The sequence below is a fragment of the Pan troglodytes genome, chromosome 10 (genome assembly GCF_028858775.2).
Source record: "Pan troglodytes isolate AG18354 chromosome 10, NHGRI_mPanTro3-v2.0_pri, whole genome shotgun sequence".
Taxonomy (NCBI): domain Eukaryota; kingdom Metazoa; phylum Chordata; class Mammalia; order Primates; family Hominidae; genus Pan; species Pan troglodytes.
Genome location: NC_072408.2, coordinates 46,401,636 through 46,428,056, shown reverse-complemented (window position 1 = coordinate 46,428,056; position 26,421 = coordinate 46,401,636). Strand labels below are relative to the sequence as shown.

The following is a 26,421-nucleotide window of genomic DNA, read 5'->3' as shown; positions in this document are numbered from 1 at the left end:
TTTTTGGCTTCGTTTCAAACCCTTTGCAGGAGCAAGTTTAGGTGACAACCTTGTGGTTAGAGATGGAATCTCACTGTGTTGATTAGGCTGAGGTGGGAGGATTGCTTGAGTCCAGGAGTTTGAGGTGGCAGTGAGCTATGATTGTGCCACTGCCCTCCAGTCTGGGCAACAGAGAGAGACCATGTCTCCTAAAAAAAAAAAAAAAAAATTACATTCACCATTATCACCATTCATGTCCAGAACTCTTCATTTTGCAAAACTAAAACTCTTTATTCATTAAACATCCTCACTCTCTCCTTTCCCTCCAGCCCCCAGCGACTACCATTCTGCTTCCTGTCTCTATGAATTTGACTAGCTTAGGTATCTCACATAAGTGGAATCCTTACAACATTTGTCCTTTTGTGACTGGCTTATTCTATTAGCATCTGTCCTTAAGGTTCATCCTTGTTGTAGCATGTGTCAGAATTTCCTTCCTCTTTAAGGCCGAATAATATTCCATTGTATGTATATACTTTTTGTTTAACCATTTGTCTGCTGATAGACATTTAGGTGCTCCACCTCTTGGCTATTGTGAATAATGCTGCAGTGAACATAGGTGTGCAGATATCTCTGAGACTCTACTTTCATTGCTTTTGCATTTTGAGCTAATTTTTTATGTGGTAGTGTATATTCTTTTGTATGTGGATATTCAGTTATCCCAGCACCATTTGTTGAAAAGATTATTCTTTCCCTGTTGAATTTTCTTGTCACCTTTGTTGAAAATAAATTGACCATAAATGTGAGGATTCTTGTCGATACTTTCACTTCTATTCTATTGATCTATATGCCTGTTCTTATTGCTGATACCATAAGGTGCATGTTGTTTTTTGAAGTATGAAAAGTCTTAAATTTGAATTCTAGCTTTTTTTTTCTTTTATAGATTGTATGGTTTGTGCTTTTGAAGAACTCTCACTAAAAAAAATCATGACCTTCCTCTTATGTTTTTTCTAGGGTTTTACAGTTTTAGCCATTTGGGTCTGTGATCCATTTTGAGTTAATTTTTATATATAGTATGAGGTAAAAGTCTGAGTTCATTTTTATGTATTTGGAAGTCCAGTTGTCCCAATACTATTTGTTGAAAAGACTCTCTTTTCCCTATTGAATATCTCTAGTGCCTTTGTTGAAAATCAGTTGTCCATAGATATGAAGGTTTATTTTTGGATTCTCAATTTTGTGCCCATTGATATGTGTGCCTATTCTTATGACAGTACCACACTGTCTTCATGACTGTAGCTTTATAGTAAGTTTTGAAATCAGGTAGTGGAAGTCCTCCAAAATTTTCAAAATTGTTTTGGCAATTCTGGTTTCTTTGAATTTCCATATAAATTTTATGATCAGCTTGTCAGTTTCTACAAAAATGCTTGCTGAAATTTTAATAGGGACTGTATTACGCTTATAAATTAAATTGGGAGAATATGAATGTTCCAGTTCATGAATATGGAATGTGTCTCTATTCATTTAGATCTTTAATTTCTTTCTCTCAACTATGTTTTCTAATTTTCAGAGTATGCGATTTGTACATCTGTTATTTTTATTCCTAAGTATTTAAGTTTTTTTTTTTTTTTTTTTTTTTTTAAGAGACAGGGTCTTCCTCTGTCACCCAGGCTGGTGCAGTGGCATGATCATAGCTCACTGCAGCCTCAAACTCCTGGGCTCAAGTGATCTTCCTGCTTCAGCCTGCCTCCTGTGAGTAGCTGGGACTGTAGTTGCACGTCATTGTGCCCAAGCTAATTTAAATTTTTTTTTGTAGAAATGGGGTCTCGCTTTTTTCCCCAGGGTGGTCTTGAACTCCTGGGCTAAAGCAGTCCTCTTGCCTCAGCCTCCCAAAGTGCTTGGATTATAGGTGTGAGCCATTACACCCAGCCTTAATTTGTGATGCTATTGTGAATGTAATTTTTTGTTAATTTTATTTTTGGATTGTTTATTGCTAGTATATAGATATACCATTACTTGCTTTCTATTTTTTAGAGATGGAGTTTCGCTCTAGTTGTCCAGGCTGGAGTGCAATGGTGTGATCTCGGCTCACTGCAACCTCTGCCTCCCAGGTTCAAGCGATTCTCCTGTCTCAGCCTGCCGAGTAGCTGGGATTACAGGTGCTCGCCACCACGCCCAGCTAGTTTTTGTATTTTTAGTAGAGATGGGGTTTCACCATGTTGGCCAGGCCAGTCTTGAACTCCTGATCTCTGGTGATCCACCGGCCTCAGCCTCCCAAAGTGCAGGGATTACAGGTGTCAGCCACTGCGCCCAGCCAGATACCATTACTTTTTGTATATTGGTTTAATTATTAGACCTTGCTGAACTAATGTTTTAGTCCTTAGCAGTATTTTTGGTGTGTGTGTATATGTGTTTGGATTCCTTAGGATTTTCTGTATATGGGTCATGTTATCTTTGAATAAAAACATTTTACTTCTTCCTTTCCAATCGTGATGCCTTTAATTTCTTTTCTTTTCTTTTCTTTCATCCTTATTGCACTGACAAGATCTTTCAGTATGTTGTTGAAAACAAGTGATGAGGTGTGCATTCTTGTTTTTTCTTATCTAAGGAAGAAAATATTTTGTGTTTTACTATGGAGTATGATATTAGTTGTAGGTTTTTCATAGATGGCCTTTATAAAGGTGAGAACATTTTCCCTTTTTTAAAAACCATGAATGGGTATGGGTGCGTGAAAATGCTTTTTCTGTACCTACTGAGATGATCATGTGACTTTTATCATTTATTTGATTGATACTGTGTGTTACATTAATTGGTTTTTGCATGTTAAGCCAATCTTCCATTCCTGGAATAAGTCCCACTTGGTCATGGTATTACAATTGTTTTCTATGTTGCTGAATTTGGCTTGCATATATATATATATATATATTTATTTTATTTTATTTTATTTTATTTTCTCTTTTTGAGACAGCGTCTCACTTTGTCACCCAGGCTGGAGTGTAGTGGCGCGATCTTGGGTCACTGCAGCCTCAACCTCCCAGGTTCAAGTGATCCTACTCCCTCAGCCTCCCAAGTAGCTGGGACTGCAGGTGTGTGTCACCACGCCTGGCTAATTTTTAAAAATGTTTTTTGTAGAAATGGAGTTTCACAGTGTTGCCCAGGCTGGTCAAGACTCCTGAGCTCAAGTGATCTGCCTGCCTCGGCCTCCCAAAGTGCTAGGATTATAGACAGGCGTGAGCCATCATGCCTGGCCTGGCTTGCTAATATTTTGTTAATGATGTATTTCTCCTATATTTATGAGGAATGTTGATCTGTAGTGTTTTTTTGGTTTGTTTTTGTTTTTGTTTTTTTGAGACAGAGTCGCACTCTGTAGCCCAAGCTGGAGTGCATTGATGCAATCTCAGCCCACTGCAACCTCTGCCTCCTGGGCTCAAGTGATTTTTGTGCCTCAGCCTCCTGAGTAGGTGGGACTACAGGCACGCGCCACCACACCCAGATAATTTTTGTATTTTTAGTAGAGATGGGGTTTCACCATGTTGCCCAAGGTGGTCTCGAACTCCTGAGCTCAGGTGATCTGCCCGCCTTGACCTCCCAAAGTGCTGGGATTGCAGGTGTGAGCCACCACACCCAGCCTGATCTGTAGTTTTCTAGTGATGTCTTTGTCTGGTTGCAGTATCAGGGAAACATGGATTTTTTTAGTTTTCCATTGCTGCTGTAACAAATTACCACAAACTTAATGACTTGAAGCAACATGCATGTCTCATCTCAGTTTCTGTAGGTCAGATGTTGGGCACAATGTGGCTCAGATGGTTCTCTACAAGGTTGAAACCAAGGCAAGGCTTTGTTCCTTTCAGGAAGCTGTAGTGAAGCATTCATTTTCAGGCTCACTCAGGCTGTTGGCAGAATGCAGTTCCATGTGGCTGTAGGACTGAGGTTCCCAGTTCCTTCCTGGCTGTTGGCCTGGGATTCTTCTCAGCTTCTAGAGGCTGTCTGCATTTCCTAGCCTCCTGGCCCCCTTCAAAGCCAGTTACAGCAGGTTAGGTTCCTCTTGCTTCAAATCTGTCTTTCCCCTTTGCCACATCTCTGTGATGCATCTTTCTTAGCTCTAGCCAGAGAAATTTCTCCCGTCTTAAGGGCTCATGCGATTAGATTGGGCCCATCCAGATAATCCAGACTAATCTCCTTATTTTAAGTTCTGTGACATTAATTACATCTGCAAAGTCCCTTCGTAGCAGTACATAGATTATGTTTGATTGAATAATTAGGGGACAGGAATCTTGGGGAGATATCTTTAGAATTCTGCCTGCTACACAGGCCTCATAGAATTAATTAGGGAATGTTCTTCTATTTTCTTTTCTTTTCTTTTCTTTTTTTGAGACACAGTCTTACTCTGTCGCCCAGGCTGGGGTGCAATGGCACGATCTCGGCTCACTGCAACCTCCGCCTCCCGGGTTCAAGCAGTTCTCCTGCTTCAGCCTCCCAAGTAGCTAGGATTACAAGTGCCTGCCACCATGCCCGGCTAAGTTTTTGTATTTTTAGTAGAGACAGGGTTTTGCCATATTGGCCAGGCTGGTCTTGAACTCCTGATTTCAGGTGATCCACCCGCCTTGGCCTCCCAGAGTGCTGGGATTACAGGCATGAACCACTGCACCCAGACTGTTCTTCTATTTTCTTTTTCTTTTTTTGAGACAGAGTCTCACTTTGTCCCCAGGTTGGAGTGCAGTGGCGCAATCTCGGCTCACTACAACCTCCGCCTCCTGGGTTCAAGCGATTCTCTTGCCTCAGCCTCCCAAGTAGCTGGGACTACAGGTGCGCACCACCATGCCTGGCTAATTTTTGCATTTTTAGTAGAGATGGGGTTTCACCATGTGAGCCAGGATGGTCTCAATCTCTTGACCTCGTGATCCCCCCACCTCGGCCTCCCAAAGTGCTGGGATTACAGGCGTGAGCCACTGCGCCCGGCCTGTTCTTCTATTTTCTAAAACAGTTTGTGGAGAATTCTATTATTTCTTCTTTAAATATTTGATAAGACACAATCTGGCCTTGTGCTTTTGTGTGTGTGTGTGTGTGGGAAGGATTTTAGATTATTAATTCAATTTCTTGATACCCTACCCTTTTTAAGTCAGTCTTAGTAATGTATGTTTTTCTAGGAATTTGTTCATTTCATCAGAGTTGTCAAATTTGTGGACATAAAGTTGCTCATAGCATTTCTTCATAATCCCTTGAATTTTTGTAGGGTCTGTAATGATGTCCTTTGTTTTATTCCTGATTTTGGTAAATTGTGTCTTTTTTATTCTGGTCAACCTATCTGTAGGTGAAAAGAACCAACTTTTGGTTTTATTGCTTTTCTCTAGTGTTTTTCCATATACTCTTTGATTGATTGTGGTCTAATCTGTAGTATTTCCTACCTTCTGCTTGCTTGGGATTTAGTTGGCTTTTCTTTTTCTAATTTCTTAAATTGGAAACTGAAGCTATAGATTGAAGACCTTTCTTCTTTTCTGCTATAGATGTTTTAAGTACCAATTTAGCTATACCCCATAAATTTTGATGTGTTATATTTTTATTTTCTTTCTTTTTTTTTTTTTTTTAGACCGAGTCTCACTGTGCCACCCAGGCTGGAGTGCAGTGGCGTGATCTCGGCTCACTGCAAGCTCCGCCTCCTGGGTTCACGCCATTCTCCTGCCTCAGCCTCCCGAGTAGCTGGGACTACAGGCACCCACCACCACGCCCGGCTAATTTTTTTTTGTATTTTTAGTAGAAACGGGGTTTCACCATGTTAGTCAGGATGGTCTCGATCTCCTGACCTCATGATCTGCCCGCCTTGGCCTCCCCAAGTGCTGGGATTACAGGCGTGAGCCACCATGCCCGGCTATTATGTTTTTATTTTCTTTCAGTTCAAAATATTTTCTAATTTCCTTTGTGAATTTTTTTTCTTTGACCCATGAGTTGTTTAGAACTATGTTGTTTATTTGTGACCAGCCTGGGCAACATGGTGAAACCCCATCTCTACAAAAAATACAAAAATTATTTGGGTGTGGTGGTGCCCACCTGTAGTCGCAACTACTTGGGAGGCTTAGGTGAGAGGATCAGTGAAACATGATTGTGCTGCCGCACTCCACCCTGGGTGACAGTGAGACCCTGTCTCAAAAAAAAAAAAAAAAAAACATGTTCTTTAATTTTGAAATATTTAGAGATTTCCCATATTTCTCTCTGCTCTTCATTTTTATTTAATTCTGTTGTTGTTGGAGAACCTACTTTGTATGATTTCAATCATTACAAAATTGGGAATTTCTTATGATCTATTATATAATTTAACAAGCTTTCTCTATAAAGGGCCATATAATAAATATTTTGGCTTTATGTGCCATATGGTCTGTGTTACAACTATTCATTTCTGCCGTTTTAGTGCTGAAGCCTCCATATACAATACATAAATCAATGGACATGCTTATGTTAGCATAAAACTTTATTTACAAAAACAGGCAGTAGAGCTGACTTTGGCCCTTGGGCCATAGTCTGCTGATCCTTGGCCTAGTATATAGTCTGTCCTTGAGGATGTTCTGGCTGTGCTTGAAGAGAATATAATATTCTTTTCTTGTTGGATGGAGGAGTATTACTGATTTTCTGTCTGTTTTTTTTTGTTTGTTTGTTTGTTTTCTGAGGCAGTCTAGCTCTGTCGCCCAAGCTGGAGTGCAGTGGCACCATCTCAGCTCACTGCAACCTCCGCCTCACGGGTTCAAGCGATTTTCCTGCCTCAGCCTCCTGAGTAGCTGGGGTTACAGGCACGTGCCACCACACCCAGCTAATTTTTGTATTTTTAGTAGAAACTGGGTTTCACCGTGTTGGTTAGGCTGATCTCGAACTCCTGACCTGATGATCCGCCTGCCTCAGCCTCCCAAAGTGCTGGGATTACAGGCGTGAGCCACCGTGCCTGGCGCAGTCTGGGTTTTTAATCAATGTATTAGTCTGTTCCCATGCTGCAAATAAAGACATATCCGAGACTGGGTAATTTATAAAGGAAAGAGGTTTGACTCACAGTTCCACATGGCTGGGGAGGCCTCACAATCATAATGGAAGGTGAAAGAGGAGCAAAGTCATGTCTTACATGGAAGCAGGCAAGAAAGCTTGTGCAGGGGAACTCCCATTTATAAAACCATCAGATCTCTTGAGACTTATTCACTACCGTGAGAACAGTATTGGGGAAACTGCCCCATGATTCAGTTATCTCCACCTGTCCCCACCCTTGACACATGGGGATTATTACAATTCAAGATGAGATTTGGGTGGGGACACAGCCAAACCATATCAATCAGTTATTGAGAGTGGGATACTTAAGTCTTTATCATTGTTGAACTCTTTATTCTTTCTGTCAATTTTTGCTGCATGTATTTTAGGTCTTATTGTTTGGCGGATATATATTTATAATTGTTCTGTTTCTGATGTCATGACTCTTTTATAATATGATTTCTCTCTGTCTCTAATAATACCATTTTATCTGATACTAAGCCCTTTTTTTATTGGTTTGCATGATATATCTTTTTTCATTCTTTTACTTTCAATCTCTCTGTGTTTGAATCTATGGTGTGTTTTTTGTAGATGGCGTACAGTTGGATCTTGTTTTTCCAGCCACTCTTAACAATTTCTGTCTTTTGAGTGGAGTCTTTTTTTTTTTTTAATTTTATTTATTTATTTTTTTGAGATGGAGTCTTGCTCTTTTGCCCAGGCTGGCGTGCAGTGGCGCCATATCGGCTCACTGCAAGCTCCACCTCCTGGGTTCACGCCATTCTCCTGCCTCAGCCACAGCTGGGACCACAGGCGCCCGCTACCATGCCTGGTTAATTTTTTGTATTTTTTAGTAGAGACGGGGTTTCACTGTGTTAGCCAGGATGGTCTTGATCTCCTGACCTCATGATCCGCCCGCCTCGGCCTCCCAAAGTGCTGGGATTGCAGGCGTGAGCCACCGCGCCTGGCCAAGTGGAGTCTTTTTTTGAGACGGAGTTTCACTCTTGTTGCCCAGGCTGGAGCGCAATGGCGTGATCTTGGCTCACTGCAACCTCTGCCTCCCAGGTTCAAGTGATTCTCCTGCCTCAGCCTCCTGAGTAGCTGGCATTACAGGCATGCGTCACCATGCCCAGCTAATTTTTGTATTTTTAGTAGAGATAGGGTTTCTCCATGTTGATCAGGCTGGTCTCGAACTCCTGACCTCAGGTGATCCACCTGCCTTGGCCTCCCGAAGTACTGGAATTACAGGCGCAAGCTACTGTGTCAGCCTATTTTTTGTTTTGTTTTGTTTTGTTTTGTTTTCTTGAGATGATGTCTCACTCTGTTGCTCAGGCTAGAGTGCAGTTACACGATCTCGGCTCGCTGGAACCTCCACCTCCTGGACTCAAGTGATTCTCCTGCCTCAGCCTCCCGAGTAACTGGGATTACAGGCGCCCACCACTGTGCCCAGCTAATATTTTTTGTATTTTTAGTAGAGACGGGATTTTACCATGTTGGCTAGGCTGGTCTCTAACTCCTGACCTCAGGTGATCCACCTGCCTCAGCCTCCCAAAGTGCTGGGGTTACAGGTGTGAGCCACCATGCCCGGCCAGGTATTTGTTTTTTTGTATATGTTTTGGCTTTTTCTGTTTGTTTGTACCTCTTTTATTGCCTTATTTTGTGTTTAATAGTTTTTTAAGCATATGATTATTTTATTGCTTTTGTCTTTTGTTTTTACTATTTTTCAGTTGTTTTCTTAGTACTTGTCTGGTCATTATAATAAGCATCTTATAGCCCAATTTAACTAAATTAATGCTAATTTAATTCTGTAATATAGCTTCTTTCTCCTTTTATGCAATTGTTTTCATGTTTATTATATCTATATTTGCTATAAACCTAATAATTCAGTATTGTTATTAATCTTGCATTACATAAAACAGTAATACTTAGTTGAATTCTTTTTAAAAATTTAAGAGAAGGAAGTTAAAAAATACATACTTTAGTTAAATTATTTTCAGTAGAAACAGGGTCTTGCTGTGTTGCCCAGGCTGGCCTTGGCCTCCCAAACTGTTGGGATTACAGGCGTGAGCCATTGCACCTGGCCAAAAATACGTACGTTATATGTACCTACATATTTGCTTTTCCTAGTGCTCTTTCTTTGGGTACAGTCGGGTTACCATCTGATGTCATTTTGCCTTTCAACTTGAGAGACTTCCTTTGGAATTTCTTGTAAGTCAGGTTTGCAAGCAATGGATTCTCTGTAAGTCTTTGAAATGTCTTTATTTCACCTTCATTTTTGAAAGATAGCTTTGCTAGATATCAAATTCTTGGTTGCTGGTTTTTTCTTTTAGCACTTTGAATGTCATTTCTTGCCTTCTGGCTTCTTTTGCTTCTGATGAGAAGTCAGCTGTTAATGTTGCTTCCCTGTACATGATGAAGTATTGTTTTCATTTTTGTTCTTGCTGCTTTCAAGATCTTCTGGTTTTGGCTTTAATCAGTTTCACTATGATATGTCTAGATGTGGATCTCTTTTTGTGTATTGCAGCTATAATTCATTGAGCTTCCTGACTCTGTAGATACATTTAAAAAAAATCAAGTTGCAAATTGTTTTTGGTCACCATTTTTGTCCTCTTTCACATCACTTCTTCTGGGGCTTCTAATTTGTGTATAGTGGTATACTTGACATTGTTCCACACATTTCTGAGACTGTTTTACTTTTTTTAAAATTTTTACTTTTTGTTTGTTAATGTTTAAGAGATAGGGTCTTGCCTTGCTGCCCAGACTCATGGCTGATTGCATCCTTGACCTTCTGAGCTCAAGCCATCCTCTTACCTTAGCCTCCCAAGTAGCTGGGGCTACAGGCATGCGCCACCACACCTGGCCGATTTTTAATTTCTTATAGAGACAGTGTCTCACTGTGTTGCTTAGGCTGGTCTTATACTGCTGGCCTCAAGCGATACTCCAACCTGGCCTCCCAAAATGCTGGAGTTATAGGCATGAGCCACTGCACCTGGCTTGTATTTCTTCATTGTTTTTTCTCCCATTTCTTCAAGTTAGATAATTTCTCTTGTCCTTTCTTCAAGTTTTCTGATTTTTTTCTTCTACTCTAGTATTCATCTTCAGAATTTTGATTTGGTTGTCTTTTTTTATTTTCCAAATTTATTTGTGCCCTGTTTATATCATGGTTCTCTTTATTTTTTATTTTTTTTTAACCATGGTTCTCTTTAAAAATAATTTCTATCTCTTCGTTAAGATTTTCTTTTTGTTTGAGGCATTGTTCTCATATTTTTTTTAGTCCTTTAAAGAAATTTGGAGTCTGTTTGCGAAGTGTAGCATTTGGGCCTACTCAGGGGCATTTCCAACTCCATGTGGTTGTTTTTTCTCATGCGTTTGGGTCACACTTTGCTGCATTTTTGAATATCTCATAACTTTTTGTTGAAACTGGACATTTTAGCTACTATATTGTAGCAACTTTGATTTCTGGATTTTTCCTCCTTCTGAGGGTTTTCGTTGCTTTATTGTTTTTATTTTTTAAGTAACTTTCCTGGACTAAATCTATGGAATCTTTTTCTCACTGTGGTATGTGGCTGCTGGTTGTTGATGTCTTTGCTCAGTTTTTATACATATTTTTTAAATTATTATTTAAAATCAATTTGGGCTGGGCTCAGTGCTTCAGGCCTGTAATCCTGACACTTTGTGAAGTCAGGGCAGGAGGATTGCTTGAAGCCAAGGGTTTAAGACCAGCCTGGGCAACATAGTGAGACCCTGTCTCTGCAAAAAATAAAAGAGGTTAGCTGGGTGTGGTGGTATGTGCCTGTAGTTGCAGCCACCTAGCAGGCTAAGACAGAAGAATCGCTTGAGCCCAGGAGTTTGAGGTTGCAGTGAGCTATGATCGTGCCACTCCCTGGGCAACAGAGGAAGACCCTGGCTCTAAAAAAGACAAAATCCAAGCATGGGACACAGAATTGCAGCAAATAGCATTCTTCTTTTTTTTTTTTTTTTTGAGACGGAGTCTTGCTCTGTCACCCAGGCTGGAGTGCAGTGGCATGATTTCAGCTCACTGCAAGCTCCACCTCCCGGGTTCACACCATTCTCCTGCCTCAGCCTCCCGAGTAGCTGGGACTACAGGCTCCCGCCACCATGCCCAACTAACTTTTTTGTATTTTTAGTAGAGACAGGCTTTCACCGTGTTAGCCAGGATGGCCTCGATCTCATGACCTCGTCATCCGCCCGCTTCGGCCTCCCAAAGTGCTGGGATTACAGGCACGAGCCACTGCACCTGGCCGCGAATAGCATTTTTATAAGTAGCTAACCAGACATTAGAACTTCCACCCTTCTTTGTGACAGCTGAGGTCACTAGTGAACTCTGCTTCCAAGTACTCCTGCAAAGTACACCACAAGCCTGTCTATATTCTCAAGCCATCCGCTTCAGTTCATATGACCACACTTGCATGTCAGCAACAGAAGAGAACACACATCATACAGCATTTACAGCAGTGGACAAAGAGGTAGGGGAAATGCAAGTATTGGTTCATTTAATACATTCAACTAATGTGTGCTATCTAAGAACAAAACTCACTTAAAGTCTTCCAACAGATGTAGATGTTCTTTGAATGCAAAAAACATTCATACATCATTTGCTGTTATTGCTGTCTGCATACCCTCTCACCAAAGCTTCAGGATTGAGAGACACATATCACCAAGTTTAAAAATATCCATTATGGGTCAGGCGTGGTGGCTCATGCCTGTCATCCCAGCACTTTGGGAGGCTGAGGCAGGAGGATTGCTTCGGCCTAGGAGTTGGAGACCAGACTGGGCAACATGGTGAAACCCTGTCTCTACAAAAGATAAAAAAATTAGCCAGGCATGGTGGTATGCGCCTGTAGCCGTGACTCAGGAGGCTGAGGTGGGAGGATCATCTGAGCCTGGGAGGTGGAAGTTGCAGTGAGCCAGGGTCACACTGCTGCACTCCAGCTTGGGTGACAGAGTGAGGCTCTGTCTTTAAAAAAAAAAAAAAAAAAACAGTCCATTCTGCACCACCAAGTTTTGTTATGTGCTCTTACCCCTTCACGTTCATGCTAGCCTTTCATATCTCAGCACCACCATCAATTGCACATAAAGTTTCAAAAGTGCACACAGCCTTTACCCTTGTCTTTGTAGCACTGATACGATTTCATAAACTAAAGGGTCTGCTCAGTTTTTACAGTTTTTGTTTTTGTTTTTTTAATTAAAAAAATTTTAAAGTCTGGTTTGCTGAAGTTACATCTGTATCTATTATCCTTCTGGTCAGTTAGCGATTGGTTAAAGGTTGTGTTAAAACACCATGAGCCAGTAAAGCTTGCACCCTCTGTCTGTAGATCTTTGTGTGTTGGGGACTGCCTTCAAAGCTCATAATTTTTAATTTCCACTGGGCCTTTTTGAGTCTTTGCTGCTGCTATGTGTACGCTTATGGTCAGCCAGAGGTGTGTGGATAGTTTGGACCTTCTCCAATATCTGCATCATGAATGTGTGGAACATTTACCAAGGTCTCCTGTAGTCTTTGTTTTCTGACACAGGGTCTTGCTCTGTTCTGAGGCTAGAGTTCAGTGGCACAGTCATGGCCCTCTGCAGCCTCAGCTTCCCGGGCTCAAGCAGCGCCCCCACCTTAGCCTTCCGAGTAGCTGGGACTACAGGTGTGTGCTACCATCCCTGGCTAATTTTTAAATTTTATTTTTTGTCAAGGTGGGATCTTACTCTGTTGCCAGGTTATGTTTGTTTGTTTGTTTGAGACAGGGTCTCATTCCGTTGCTTAGGCTGACGTGCAGTGGCACAGTCATGGCTCATTGCATCCTAGACCTCCTGGGCTCAAGCCATCCTCCCACCTCACCTACCTGAGTAGCTGGGAGTACAGGCACATGCCACCATGCCCAGCTAATTTTTGTATTTTTTGTAGAGACACAGTCTTGCTGTGTTGGCCCAGCTGGTCTCAAACTCCTGGGCTAAAGCAGTCCCCGCACCTTGGCCTCCCAAAGTGCTGGGACTACAGGCATGAGCCATGGTGCCCAGGTCCCTTAGTCTTGTTTCTGGATTTCCCTTTTAAATTTCTATCTAATCTCCTGTTCTTTTGCTTGCACCAACAATGACAGCAACCTCAGGCTAGCTGAGCCCTTGGTCTTGCTTGTTTGCCACCAAGAAAGCGAACTGTTACTGCCTGCCTGTGGGTATGGGGTTTTTCTGTGCTTTGCTTCACAAGTCAGCCCCCTCTGTCAGTGAAGCTGCTGGTTTTCATGGCTTTCCCTGCCTTGGTAGAACTACCTTTCCCAGTCACCTGGGGGTATGTGATGGGAGCAGCCATAGACTGCCACTGTTCTTACCACAGGTTCAGTAGGTTTCTTGTGAATAACCACAGAGAAGATAACATTTGAAAAAAGACCTGAAGGAGATTGAGGAAGTATTCCATGTAGATAACTGTGGGAAATAACATTCCTGGCAGAGGGAACACCTTCAGAGCTCTAAGATGAGAGCATATCTAGAGTGTAAAAGGGATGGTAAAGAGGCCAGTGTGGCTCCAGTGGAGTAAAGGTAAAGGAAGGACATCAGAACAGACAAGACTACTTAGGCCACTGTAAGGACTGGCTTTTATTTTGAATGAAATGGGGAGCTGCCAGAGAGCTTTCAGCAGCAGAAGTGGGACATAATCTGTCTTATAATTTTAATAGCAGCCATAGTGAAATAGCAGCGAGAGTGGCAGAGTAGAAGACTCAGGATGAGAGATTCTCGTGATTTAGACAAGGGTAGTAGCAGTGGATGTGGTGAGAAGTGGTCCAGCTCTGGATGTATTTTAAAGGTAGAACACATGGGATTCTTCTGATGGATTGGAGGTGGTGGGGAATGAACAGATTCAGGTCTTTATTTAAAGGGAAATTTCCTGTTTATTGTCTGCAAATGATCTTTCTGTTCCCTGTATTGAGTCCTATAATTTTTAAGTCCTTGTATTGATTCCAGTTATTCTTAGATTGGATCATTTTTTGTTCCCTAATGTTATCTTCTATTATAATTGTTTTCTCTGTTTTTTCTTCTGAAAGGTTTGCTTCATTCCATTCATCCTATTTTCATCTGTGTCTATTCTGTTTCTTGCTATTTCTGACTTCTTATTGGATCCATAATTTTTTTCCAGTTTTTCTTTAACTTTGCAATCTGATTTACTTTCCTTCTATTTTTATCATTTATTTTATAGCTTTTTTTGAATTCAACTTGAATTCAAATTCTTATTTGAAATATTCAAATAAATATTCAAGGAGGAATCTGCTTTTGGTTTGAGGGTTTATATTGTTTTCCAGGTTGGGTTCTTCATCTGTTGCATGGAAATTTCTTCTCTCATTGTATTTCTCCTTTTTTATAGTAGGTTTGATAGCTGCTATGTCATTTTTATTTATCTTCTTCATGTTATATGTGGATAGCTCTGTTTGTAGCTACAGAGTATAGATGAAATAACCTTGATATGTTTCTAAACTTCTTTGGGACCTATCTGACCCACCCCTGCTCATCCACTATGGTTAGTTGTTGATTGTTGCTTTCATCCTCTTTTTTTTTTTTTGACACAGAGTTTTGCTCTTGTTGCCCAGGCTGGAATGCAGTGGCGTGATCTCGGCTCACTGCAACCTCCGCCTCCCAGGTTCAAGCAATTCTCCTTCCTCAGCCTCCCGAGTAGCTGGGATTACAGGCATGCACCACCATGCCCAGCTAATTCTGTATTTTTAGTAGAGATGGGGTTTCACCATGCCGGTCAGACTGGTCTAGAACTCCTGACCTCAGGTAATCCACCTGCTTCAGCCTCCCAAAGTGCTGGGATTACAGGTGTGAGCCACCATGCCCGGCCTCATCCTCTTTTCTTTAACCTGAGGACATGTGCTGTTGAGAAGCCTGCCACTGAAGGGTTCAGTTGTTTTTGGCAGATCTGAGTTCTGTTCTTTTTTCTAAAATCTTATTAAGTGTGCCCTATCCAGGGGTATATTCTGTATATTTCCATAGGCTTTGGCTGGTTCTCACAGCTTGGCTCAGTGTTCTGGAAGATGGTAAGTTTCAAATACTCACCCTGCTTTTCCTGAGGTCCCACTGTGGTTTGTAGAGGTTCTTAATCTTGATGGAATATTTTTTAAAACTTTCGCAGAATTACCTACTTGACTCTTCAGTCTCCTCTTTTCAAATTGGAAATTATTTAATATAAGTGTACTCTCCTTTCCTTCTTGCATTGCATTTTGTAAATGTTTTTCCAGTCAGGTGCCCAGGTATAAGAGTTCTATAATCCTTATAATGCTTAAAAAAATTATTTTTCAGCCAGGCATGGTGGCTCATGCCTGTAACCCACACTTTAGGAGGCTGAGGCAGACTGATCACTGGAGGTCAGGAGTTCAGGACCAGCCTGGCCAACATGGTGAAACCCTGTCTCTACTAAAAATACAAAAATTAGTCGGGTGTGGTGGCAGGTGCCTGTAGTCCCAGCTCGTTGGGAGGCTGAGACAGGTTAATCGTTTGAACCCAGGAGGCAAAGGTTGCAGCGAGCCAAGATCGCACCATTGCACTCCAGTCTAGGCAACAAGAGCATGACTCTGTCTCCAGAAAAAGGAAAAGAAAAAAAAAATATTGGCCGGGAGCAGTGGCTCACGCCTGTAATCTCAGCACTTTGGGAGGCCAAGGCAGGCAGATTACTTGAGGTCAGGAGTTCAAGACCAGCCTGGCCAACATGGTGAACCCCTGTCTCTACTGAAAATACAAAAATTAGCTGGGCATGGTGGTGCATGCCTACAATTCCAGCTACACGGGAGCCTGAGGCAGAAGAAATGTTGAACCTGGGAGGTGGAGGTTGCAAATTCCATCTCTTTTTTTTTTTAATTGTTAGCACATCTCTGCTGGCAGGAACTTATGCTTTCTTTACCCAGAAATCTTGGGCATGTATCTTTAAAATGTTTAGTAATATAGAAAAACAGCATTTGTATCTTTGTAATTTAAAGGAGCTTCCTGCAATATGGACTAATCTCATTTTGATGTTTCAGTTTTCCATGTTAAAATTCCTTTGCACTTCCCTCCTTTCATGTGATAAAACATTTTAAATGGTTTGTTTTCAAGGCATGATAAATCTAAGTACTGGCAGCTGGCCTGCAAATGTAGCAAACTGCACAGCTCATGCACCTAGGTCACAATAAGCGAATAGAATGTAGAGGAGGGGTCAGCCCATAAAAGGGAAGAAAGTTTCGTAATTGGGAAATCAAAATTTAAGCAGAGAAGGAGATGGGGTATAACCTTATAAGGGGGATAATAAAACTTCGGCAATGTCCAGGAAGATTGTAACCCCATAGTACTCAACCAGTGAGGAACTGGTGGAGGGACTTGTGTGCTAGAAGATAAATTACCTGTTGTGACTGTCCCGGTGTGCCTGCCCACCAGACACCTGATCTTGCAAGACCATTATTATTATTATTATTATTTATTTTATTATTTATTTATTTTTTGAGATGGAGTTTCACTCTTGTTGCCCAGGCTGGAGTGCAATGGTGCGATCTTGGCTCACGGCAACCTCCACCTCCTGGATTCAAGTGATTCTCCTGCCTCAGCCTCCTGAGTAGCTGAGATTACAGGCATGCACCACTATGCCCAGCTAATTTTGTATTTTTGGTAGAGACGGGGTTTCTCCATGTTGGTCCGGCTGGTCTTGAACTCCCAACCTCAGGTGATCTGTCTGCCTTGGCCTTCCAAAGTGCTGGGATTACAGGCGTGAGCCACTGCACCTGGCTAGACCGCTATTAAAAAGTCTCACGTTTGCTGTTCTTCGTGCCTCTAAGTCCATTCTTTGGGTTTGTATGGTGAGTGTGTTTCTCATTTCACGTCCCCCCCCCCATATTTTTTATAGCTATATTTGAGCTGGGAAACCTGAGGAGAGGTTAGATATAAGAAATTCTAGGCTCACACCTGTAATCCCAGCACTTTGGGAGGCTGAGGCAGGCGGATCACGAGGTCAGGAGTTCGAGACCAGCCTGGTCAAGAGACTAGCCTGGCCAATATGGTGAAACCCTGTCTCTACTGAAAAAAACAAAAACAAAAAATTAGCCAGGTGTGGTGGCAGGCGCCTGTAATCCCAGCTACTTGGGAGGCCGAGGCAGGAGAATCACTTGAACCTGGGAGGTGGAGTTTGCAGTGAGCTGAGATTACACCATTGCACTTCAGCCTGGGCAACAAGAGCAAAACTCCGCCTCAAAAAAACAAACAAACAAACAAAGAAATTCTAGAGGAAGAGAATAGACCCTTGATTTGGATGGGAAGATCAAATGGCTCATGCCTGTAATCCCAGCACTTTGGGAGGCCAAAGCAGGTGGATCACGAGGTAAAGAGATAGAGACTATCCTGGTCAACATGGTGAAACCCCATCTCTACTAAAAATACAAAAATTAGCTGGGCGTGGGGTGCACGCCTGTAGTCCCAGCTACTCGGGAGGCTGAGGCAGGAGAATCACTTGAATCCGGGAGGCAGAGGTTGCAGTGAGGAGCCAAGATCATGCCACTGCACTCTAGCCTGGTGACAGAGCAAGACTTCATCTCAAAAAAAAAGAAAGATCTTAGGGAGTGGTAAGAGGTGTAACATTTTAGTTTGCAAAGTAGAGATGGGGATATTTCAGATGGATACAAAAAATAAGACTAAGAGAACATACTTTCTAAACTAAGAGGATAATCTGATTCTAAGATTAACTTTTCTTAAGAAAAATTCTGCTTTTCAGCAGCCACATTGTTTCTATAGTACTTAAAAACTAGTTTTGTATACAGAAATACAAAAGAAACCTTGTGGATATCTCAGAAATTTTGTACAGATAGTCATTACTGTAATAGTATATGTGTGTTTGTGTTTTTCCCTCCAGAATCTCCCTGGAAAAGGAGACATGAATGTCTGCAATGATACTTCCTGACAAGAAGTTGATACAAGAAAAGGAAAGGAGATTAACAGCTAGCGAGCAGAATTTCGAACAGCAGGATTTCGTATTTTTTGCTTCCAACTGCACACTTCCGTTGCCCACTTTTAAATCAGAGACACCTATACTCAAAACCCAGACAAGGCAAAAGGATACTTTTCTTGTATATTTTTTGAGATCGAAGAAACGACAATGTCCAGGAAACAGAACCAGAAGGGTAAGATTACATGTGGGCATAAATTGTTAAAAAGCATAGTTATAATGATCCCCATTTATAGCTGTATATTTAAAAACTGTCCTTCTAATATGTTTTGAATGGTTTTACAAGTATTTATGGATATTAGATTATCGCTTTGTGTATGACTAGTCTGGGAATTAATTCATATAACAATAGCTTTTCTACTCACACAAACTTATCAGATTGTAATATGCTTAACAATCTTGAAGATGCATTTTTGAATACTGAACATATGTTAGGGAGATGTGTTAAGAGGGCTAGCTTGCTGCAGGATATTCTATGTTGTTTGAGTTGGCGTATTTCTAGAGAAAGGCAGTGGAGCAAGAGTAAATGTTTCTGGGTTTTGTTTCCTTCTTTAGCTTTCCTTCCGGGAATGTTCTTCTAGCTTCTTATCTAAAGTGAAATACAAGGTGCAAAGAGTCAGGAAATAGAAGGGTAGTTATAATGGAGGGAAGGACAACAAAGACTTTGTAAAACCTTTTTCTACTTTTCTAGAATAGCTGCAAAAATTTCAAGGGACAAAGTGAACAACAGCACTAGAACTATTGTACATAATTGGAATATATTGATTAAAAGAATGATCATAGATATCTTGGTGTTTTCCCCTCATTCAATTTAATTTCCAGTTCAAAGTTAATGTTCTTTAATTCAAAGCAAAGCTTCATAGATCCAGGTCTCACATGTTAAATATGAAGAAAATTCTTTTAAACTTAATTTTGACTTGGTAACTCAAAAACCTCATAAGAAAGTAAATAAACCAAATTTGTAGTTGTAGCTTCATTGTGTAGTAAATCTATAGGAAGAATCTGAGCTCTAAGGAATGCTTAGATTACTAAAGCTGAACTGTTCTATGGAATGAAATTTACCAATGGAAAAGTTTTTTTTAATAACCCAAGTTTGTTTTTTCTTAGTTGTTATAATTCAGTTTGTTTTTTCCCAGTTATGCTTGAAACATTGAGCATCTGTTTTCACCCTGCAAATGAGAAATACTATAGTAAAAATAGGGTTCTGGAAAAGTTGAGCATTTAATTTTTCCTAAAAAAAAGTTAACTTCAGCAAATTACTTTGACCTTTTTAAAACTAGAGAGTCTTTATTTCATGTCTGTGTTTTGCCAGAGCTGTAGAAAAAAAGTATCATTGTGAAGCAGGATATTTCCCTGGCCGCTTTGCAGGAGTCTCTCCTTTACTCAGCCTGCCTCTCTCAACTCCTCACAGGAAGGAGAGCGCGAGTGAACAAGGAAGGAACTGGAGGGCATGAGTGCTGGAACCGGCTGGCTGCTTCAGTGCCAGCAGGGGTGAACTCTGTGTGGGCCCCGTGGCAGCATCCAGGCTGTGGGGTGCCTGTGACCCCCGAAGCTCCAGAGGGCATGTTACACTGCTCTTTTAGCTCTGCCATCTGTGGACGGCTGAAGTGTTAACAGCTCAGTGGGCCCTTTTCCCCCCTGTGTGGGGTGGCTGCCCTCTGCCAGCAAGGGCAAAGGGCCAGTGTGACAGCCTTTTGTATCTGCACTCATGGCTCCTGAGCTCTTGTCTGGTGTCCAGGAAAAATGAGGTCACACGAATGAATTGAAGGATGGTAAATGCGGGAGATTTTATTGCTGATGAAAGTGGCTTTTAGCAGGAAGGGGAGCTGAAAAGGGGTTGGTGGGGTGCGGGTAGATAATCTTTCCCTGAAGTCCAGCTGTCTCCAGCTAGTTTTTTCTCCAAAGTTACACCATCAAGCTGTCCCTCTAAAGTCAACCCACTTCTCTCCGACATCCTGACGTCCAGCTAGTTCTCCTCTCTGCCAGCTGAGTCTGGGGTCTTTATAGGCACAGAATGGGGCAGGGTGGGGCCATGGGTGGTTTAGGAAAAGGCAACAAACAGGAAAACAGGGATATAAGTTCTCACATTGGGCCGAGGTTTCAGGCATTTTGGCTTGAGGGTGGCGTTTTAACCGGTGACCCACCCTTTTCTGCCTAGAATTTCTCTGCCTCCTGTCCCCATCAGTTGCTTTTTTCTAATTACTATAAAATGGATTTAAATATTACTATAAAAGAATTTAAATTTTAGACTACAACATAGGCCGGGTCTGGTGGCTCATGCCTATAATCCCAGCACTTTGGGAGGCCGAGGTGGGTGGATCACAAGGTCAGGAGATTGAGACCATGCTGGCTAACACAGTGAAACCCCGTCTCTACTAAAAATACAAAAAAAAAAAAAAATTAGCTGGGCGTGGTGGCGGGTGCCTGTAGTCCCAGCTACTCAGGAGGCTGAGGCAGGAGAATGGTGTGAACCCAGGAGGCGGAGCTTGCAGTGAGCAGAGATCATGCCACTGCACTCCAGCCTGGGCAACAGAGAGAGACTCTGTCTCAAAAAAATAGACTACAACATAGACACTAAGTGCTTACCAGTTTTGGTTGAACTTAGCCTAGATTTACACTTAGTTGGAAACAAAGTAAAGCTTATGTGTTGTTGGGACTTTCTCTGAAACAAATCTATGCATGTAATTCATTTGCACGTCTGATATTTGGTCCCATGACATATAAAATATTACAACATTTCATTTATTCATTTATACGTTTAAAGTGTCATTGCTTTGGGTTTTAGTAGTCTAATCTGTAAATACACTGACTTTATCAACTTGGTTATACTACATTAAAAAGAAGGGTCTATGGTAGTCATTGTTCTTAGTGGTATTTCATTTACAGGCTCTCATTTTGTAATGAGTTATGTTTTTATTCAGCAATAGACCATGTTTTCATATTTTCCTTTTGTCAGTAATACTTGCAAATTCCTTATTTAATGAAATACTTAGTGGAGTTAAACTTGTGAACAGCTTAAATTAAATTAAGTCAGTTTCAGTTAAAACTATTGATTACTCCAAGCCTATTAGCCAATATCTAGCAGAAGTCAGAGCTGTGCTTCTTAGAGTGTGGGCTGTAGACCCTATTCCTGTCTGTGAACTGGAGAAGTATATAGAAATGAAGAGTGTTTAGGAACTCTTTGATAGTGATTTGACAGTGTGGCAACATCTAAGCCCTTTTAAACACAGTTTTATTGAGGTATAATTTAAATACCTTAAAATTTGCCCAAGTGTATAATTTGATTATTTTTAGTAAATTTATGGAGTTGTGCACCATCACCAAAATCTTGTTTTAAAACACTTTCTGACTGGGTGTGGTAGCTAAAGCCTATAATCTCAGCACTTAGGGAGGCTGAGGCAGGAGAATGGCTTGAAGCCAGGAGTTCAAGATCAGCCTGGACAACATAGTAAGACTCTGTCTTAGCCAGGTGTGGTGGCTCACGCCTGTAATCCCAGCACTTTGGGAGGCCAAGGTGGGCAGATCACCTGAGGTTGGGAGTTCGAGACTAGCCTAACCAACATGGAGAAACCCCGTCTCTGCTTAAAAAAAAAAAAAAAAAATTAGCTGGGTGTGGTGGTGCATGCCTGTAATCCCAGCTAATCAGGAGGCTGAGGCAGGAGAATTGCTTGAACCCGGGAGGTGGAGGTTGCGATGAGCCGAGATCGTGCCATTGCATTCCAGCCTGGGCAACAAGAGCAAAACTCCATCTCAAAAAAAAAAAAAAAAAAGGACTCTGTTTCTACAAAAAATAAAAAAATTAGCCAATTATACTGACACATGCCTGTTACAGTCCCAGCTATTTGGGAGGCTGAGGTGGGAGGATTACTTGAGCCCAGGAATTTGAGGCTACAGTGAGCTATGATCACTACACTCTAGCCTGGGTGACAGAGCGGGACCATGTCTCTTAAAAAAACAGAAACAAAACCCTCTTTTCCTTATCCCCCAATATTCTCTTGTTTGTGATCAATTCCTGCTCCCTACCCCAGCCACAGGCAAACATTGATCTTTTGTCACTTTATTTTTGCGTTTTCTAGAAATTTCATATACACGTATTAGTACAATATAGATATTATGTCTGGCTTCTTTTCACTTAGTGTAATGTTTTTAAGGTTCCTCCATATTGTTGAATGTGTCAGTAGTTTGCTCCTTTTTACTACTAAGTAGTCTTGTTATGACACATTTATCCATTTACCAGTTGCTATTCATTTTGGATTGTAGTTTGTGCTGTTATGAATGATTGTCAATTATGTACATTTGCTTACAAGTCTTTATGTGGACATGTGTTTGCATTTCTCTTGTGGAGGTACTTAGGAGTGGACTTCTTTAACTTTGTAAGAAACTTCCAGACTGTTTTCCAAGGTGGCGATACACAGTTTTACAATCCCACCAGCAGTGTATCAGGATTTCATATTTTCCATATCCTCACCAACACTCGGTATGGTCAGTCTTTTTTTTTATTATTATAGCTATCTTAATAGATGTGTAATGGTATCTCATTGTGGTTTTGATTTGTACTTCCCTAATGACTAATGATGTTGACTATCTTTTCATGTGATTATTAGCCATTTATATTTTTTTTGGTGAAATGTCTGTTCAAATTCTTGATCCATTTAAAAATTTTGGAGTCTTATTATCGAATTCTAAGAGTTCTTTGTATATTCTGAATACAAGTTCTTTATCAGGTACATGATTTGTAAGTATATTCTCCCATTCCATGGCTTGTCTTCTACTTTTCTTAATGGGCCGGGCGCGGTGGCTCACAGCTGTAATCCCAGCACTTTGGGAGGCCAAGGCAGGTGGATCACCTGAGGTCAGGAGTTCAAGACCAGCCTGGCCAACCTGGCGAAACCCTGTCACTACTAAAAATACAAAAATTAGCTGGGTGTGGTGGCGGGTGCGTGTAATCCCAGCTACTTGGGAGGCTGAGGCAGGAGAATCACTTGAACCCGGGAGGCGGAGGTTGCAGTGAGCCAGGATCACGCCATTGCACTCCAGCCTGGGTGACAGTGTGAGACTCCGTCTCAAAAAAAAATTCTTAATGGTGTCTTTTAAAAAGTAGAAGTTTTAAATTTTGATGAAGCCCAATTTATCTTTTTTTTTTTTCTATCACGGATTGGGTTTTGGTATCGTGTCTGAGAATTCTCTGCCTAACTCAAAGTCAGAAAGACTTTTTCCCAGAAGTTTTATAGTTTTATCTCATATATTTTAAAGTCTGTGATCCTGTTTGAGTTAGTTTTTTTGGGGTTTTGGGTTTTTTTGAAACGGAGTCTCTCTCTGTCACCCAGGCTGGAGTGCAGTGGAGCAATCTCAGCTCACTACAACCTCCGCCTCCCAGGTTCAAGCAGTTTTCTGCTTCAGCCTCCTGAGTAGCTGGGATTACAGGCGCCCACCACCACGCCTGGCTAATTTTTGTATTTTTAGTAGAGACAGGGTTTCACCATCTTGGCCAGGCTGATCTTAAACTCCTGACCTCGTGATCCACCTGCCTCATGCCTCAGCCTCCCAAAGTGCTGGGATTACAGGCGTGAGCCACCCCGCCTGGCTGAGTTACTTTTTATATGAGGTATAAGAGTCTAAGTTTACTTTTTTGCATATGGATATCCAGTTGTTACAGCACGTTTTGTTGACGAGGCTATCCTTTCCTCCATTGAATTGCCCTGACACCTTTGTTGAAAATCAGTAGACCATGTGAAGATTTATTTCTGGACTCTGTTCTGTTACATTGATGTATATGTCTGTCTTTATGTATTGATTAGTATGGCTTTATAGTAAATATAGTTTAATGAGTAAGGAAGATACATCCTCCAATGATTTTCCCCACAGAATTTTTTGGGCTATTTTGGTTTCTTTACATTTACATACAAAATTTAGAATCAGATTGTCAGTTCTTACAAGAATATCTGCTTGGAATCTGATAGAGAGTGCACTGTATCAGTAGGCCAGTTCGTGTAGAATTATCATCTTAACAATATGGAGGCTTTCAGTCCATGAACTTACTACTAATCTCTGCATTTATTTAGATCTTAATTTCTCTCAGCAATGGTTTACAGATTTAAATGTACAACTCTTGCATTTTTGTTAAGTTTATTGTTAAATAATTTGTTCTTTGTTTTTTTTTTTTTTTTGATGGAGTCTCACTGTCATCCAGGCTGGAGTGCAGCAGCACAATCTCGGCTGACTGCAGCCTCTGCCTCCCAGGTTCAGGAGATTTCCCCTGCCTCAACCTCCCGATAGCTGGGACTACAGGCCCACACCACCATGCCTGGCTAATTTTTTTTTTTTTTTTTTTTTTTTTGTATTTTTGGTAGAGACGGGGTTTCACCGTGTTAGCCAGGATGGTCTCGATATCCTGACCTCGTGATCCGCCCACCTCGGCCTCCCAAAGTGCTGGGATTATAGGCGTGAGCCACTGCGCCTGTCCCAGATATGTATAACTCTTTATATTTTCCTGACTGATCTCTGAGTCTAGCACTGGTTAGAAGAAAGCAGACTTGGGGAGTAATTCAAGGTTGGAAGTGGGCTTGTTTGTGATTCCCACAGATTGCTAATGCACTTTACATTGTTCCTAATTTCCTCTGAAGACAGACTCTAGAGATTAGGGAAGGATGAGATCAAGCCATTATAACTTTTTTTATATTTTGGGAGTCCTGATTTTGTCAGACGATATTTTTCTCATGTATCTGACTATATATCAGAATCATCTTGAACATTTAAAACATCTTTTTGCATCTCTCTCTCTGGGGATGGTACACTAGACTCTTTTTTTCTTTTTTTTTGAGACGGAGTCTTGCTCTGTCGCCCAAGCTAGAGTGCAGTGCAGTGGCGCGATCTTGGCTCACTGCTAGCTCTGCCTCCTGGGTCTATGCCATTCTCCTGCCTCAGCCTCCTGAGTAGCTGGGTCTCCTGCCTGAGCCTCCCGAGTAGCTGGGACTACAGGCACCCGCCACCACGCCCGGCTAATTTTTTGTATTTTTAGTAGAGACGGGGTTTCACTGTGTTAGCCAGGATGGTCTCGATCTCCTGACCTCGTGATCCGCCCGCCTTGGCCTCCCAAAGTTCTGGGATTACAGGCATGAGCCACCGCGCCTGACCTTCTTTTCTTCTTTTCCTTTCTTTTCTTTTTCTCTGTTCTTTTCTCTCCTCTCTTCTCCTTTTCCTTCTCTTCTTTTTCTCTCTTCTTTTTCTTTCACTCTTTTATTTTCTTTCTTGTTTTTCTTTTTCTTTTTTTTTTTTTTTGAAATGGAGTCTTGCTCCGTTGCCCAGGCTGGAGTGCAGTGGCACGATCTTGGCTCACTGCAACCTCCACCTCCCAGGTTCAAGCAGTTCTCCTGCCTCAGCCTCCTGAGTAGCTGGGATTACAGGTGCCCACCACCATGCCCAGCTAATTTTTGTATTTTTAGTAGAGACGGGGTTTCACCATGTTGGCCAGGCTGGTCTCAAACTCCTGACCTCAGGCTATCTGCCTGCCTCGACCTCCCAAAGTGCTGGGATTACAGGCGTGAACCACCGTGCCCGGCCTTTTGTTTTTTTTTTTGTTTTTGTTTTTTTGAGACAGAGTCTCCCTCCGTCACCAAGGCTGTTGTGCAGTGGTGTGATCTGTGCACACTGCAACCTCTGCCTCTGGGGCTCAGGCCATTCTCCCATCTCACCCCCTCAAGTAGCTGGGACTACAGATACGTGTCATCATGCCTGGCTAATTTTTGTATTTTTTGTAGAGATGTGGTTTCACCATGTTACCCAGGCTGGCCTCGAACTCCTTGGCTCACATGATCCACCTGCCTCGACCTCCCAACGTGCTGGGATTACAGGTGTGAACCACCACACTGGGCCTAGAATTTTTTTTCTTGCTACGTAATTTTGCTGAGCTATAGAACTTTTCAGAACTGTGGTAATGTGGTATAATTGTTTTTAATAGATGTGTTTGAAAGTAACCATAAGTCCACTTCTTTCTTCTTTTATAAGTTCTGTAACCATTTGATTTACATAAAGGAGTACTTAATAAAAATCTTTACAAAGTAAAATAAGGCTGGGTACAGTGGCTTACACCTGTAATCTCAGCACCTCTGGGAGGCTGAGGCAGGAGTATGTATCACTTGAGATCAGGAGTTTGAGACTAGCCTGAGTAACACAGTGAGACCCCATCTCTACAAAAAAATAAAATAAATTAATGGCCAGGCACAGTGGTTCACGCCTGCCATCCCAGCACTTTGGAAGGCCGAGGCAGGCAGATCACTTGAGGTCAGGACTTCGAGACCAGCCTGGCCAACATAGTGAAACCCTGTCTCTACCAAAAATTACAAAAATTAGGTGGGCGTGGTGGCAGGCGCCTATAATCCCAGCTCCTTGAGAGGCTGAGGCAGGAGAATCACTTGAACCCAGGAGGCGGAGGTTGCAGTGAGCCGAAATTGCGCCACTGCATTCCATCCTGGCCAACAGAGTGAGACTCTTGT

At 41.7% G+C, this 26,421-nt stretch overlaps 1 protein-coding gene across 4 annotated transcripts in view; it reads left to right on the top strand.

Moving 5' to 3' along the window:
• Positions 1-26,421, top strand: part of SPATS2 (spermatogenesis associated serine rich 2) — a 160,987-nt gene that overhangs the window by 73,132 nt on the left and 61,434 nt on the right. For all 4 annotated transcript variants that reach the window (XM_016923475.4, XM_016923476.4, XM_063786715.1 and 1 more), the window contains one exon: positions 17,837-18,104. In XM_016923475.4, coding sequence (XP_016778964.3) covers positions 18,080-18,104 — 25 coding nt within the window. In that variant the 5' untranslated portion in view covers positions 17,837-18,079. The remainder of the gene's footprint in view (positions 1-17,836; positions 18,105-26,421) is intronic.